The following is a 1,146-nucleotide window of genomic DNA, read 5'->3' on the forward strand; positions in this document are numbered from 1 at the left end:
GGGTGTACAGCCGAGTTTGTCCTCGAATGGAGGTCGATCTAATGCAGCTCGGTACAGCAGAGGTGCGTCGGGTGTGGAGGTGGAGCTCTCTCACTCCTGTGCTGCTATAGGCTCCTCTAGGGCTCGGTCTGGTAGTAACCGCTCTAGCCCTACCTACTCTATGGTGGGCTTCGAGGATGAGGAGGCCACCACTTCCGAGGTCTCTGTGGTCCAGCCCGGCTCCATTGTGGCCTCGTCGATCCAGTCGGACATATCCCTCCCTTTCACTTCACCGTTCAGTGACTGGCGGTCAGCGTCATCGACTGGCAGAGGTCCGGGGTCGGCAGATCCAGAGGAGGCCAGCATTCTTACGGCGAGCGCTGCTTTGGAGGGCCATCTGAATCTCACCTACAGGAACCTCAGAAATGAACGATCGACTCACGGAGGGGAGGCCAACGATGCTGTAAGAATGATGTGGAAGTTCGAGCTGGAGTGGTATTGATTAGGGCCTCCGGTCTAGCCATACATCGTTATATGAGTCGAGGTTGAGCAACAGCCCGTCCTCTAGCATGTCGATCCTCACTGAGTTCACTGTTGATGGTGGTAACAACGTGAGTGTAGAGGAGGTCAGTGGAGCCTTGGCCCGGAGGAGGAGGAAGGCCGAGGCGGACGTCGAGGAGCGCATCAGGAGCAGTAGGGAGAAGATGGCTGCTGGCAAGGAAAGGGACATCGCCTCTCCGCAGAAGAGGCGGCGGGAGCATCGCAGGGTTAGTGATGTGGCCTTTTCGGGTGGGTTGGTCAGGTGGGGTCTGTCATCAGGCTGTGGAGGAGAGGAAGAGGAGACGTCGGGAGGCTAAGGACTCCTTCAAGACCTCCTTGGAGAGATTCAGTGAAGGGCTGATGGACTCCCGAGGGTCCAGTGGGTCTAGTACGGACTCCCTCTCGATCATCATCAGAGGTCGGCGGTCCGCGTGGTCGGTCTTTGGTATCGTCTTGGTATAGATGCGGAACGCCGGCTTCTAGCGCAGCAGCAACGGTTGAAGTCGAGAAGTGAGGCTGTTGCTAAGGACACGAGGGTGACTGAGGATGCCCTACGGGATAATGCAGCGAAGCTGAGGAAGGTAGAGTACCTAAAGGAGTTGAAGAAGGAGGTATGCAGATGTTGGT

General features: G+C 57.2%; 1 protein-coding gene across 1 annotated transcript; it reads left to right on the forward strand.

Annotated features, from left to right (window-relative positions):
* Positions 1-548: 548 nt before the first annotated feature.
* On the forward strand, positions 549-937 carry Pmar_PMAR007605 (hypothetical protein; the record flags this gene model as incomplete). The annotated part of the gene is made up of 2 exons (XM_002776192.1): positions 549-746; positions 799-937. Coding segments are annotated over 2 exons (337 nt in total), but the record flags the coding sequence as incomplete, so codon positions are not given.
* Positions 938-1,146: the final 209 nt, after the last annotated feature.

The sequence above is a fragment of the Perkinsus marinus genome, assembly GCF_000006405.1.
Source record: "Perkinsus marinus ATCC 50983 genomic scaffold scf_1104296953922, whole genome shotgun sequence".
Taxonomy (NCBI): domain Eukaryota; phylum Perkinsozoa; order Perkinsida; family Perkinsidae; genus Perkinsus; species Perkinsus marinus.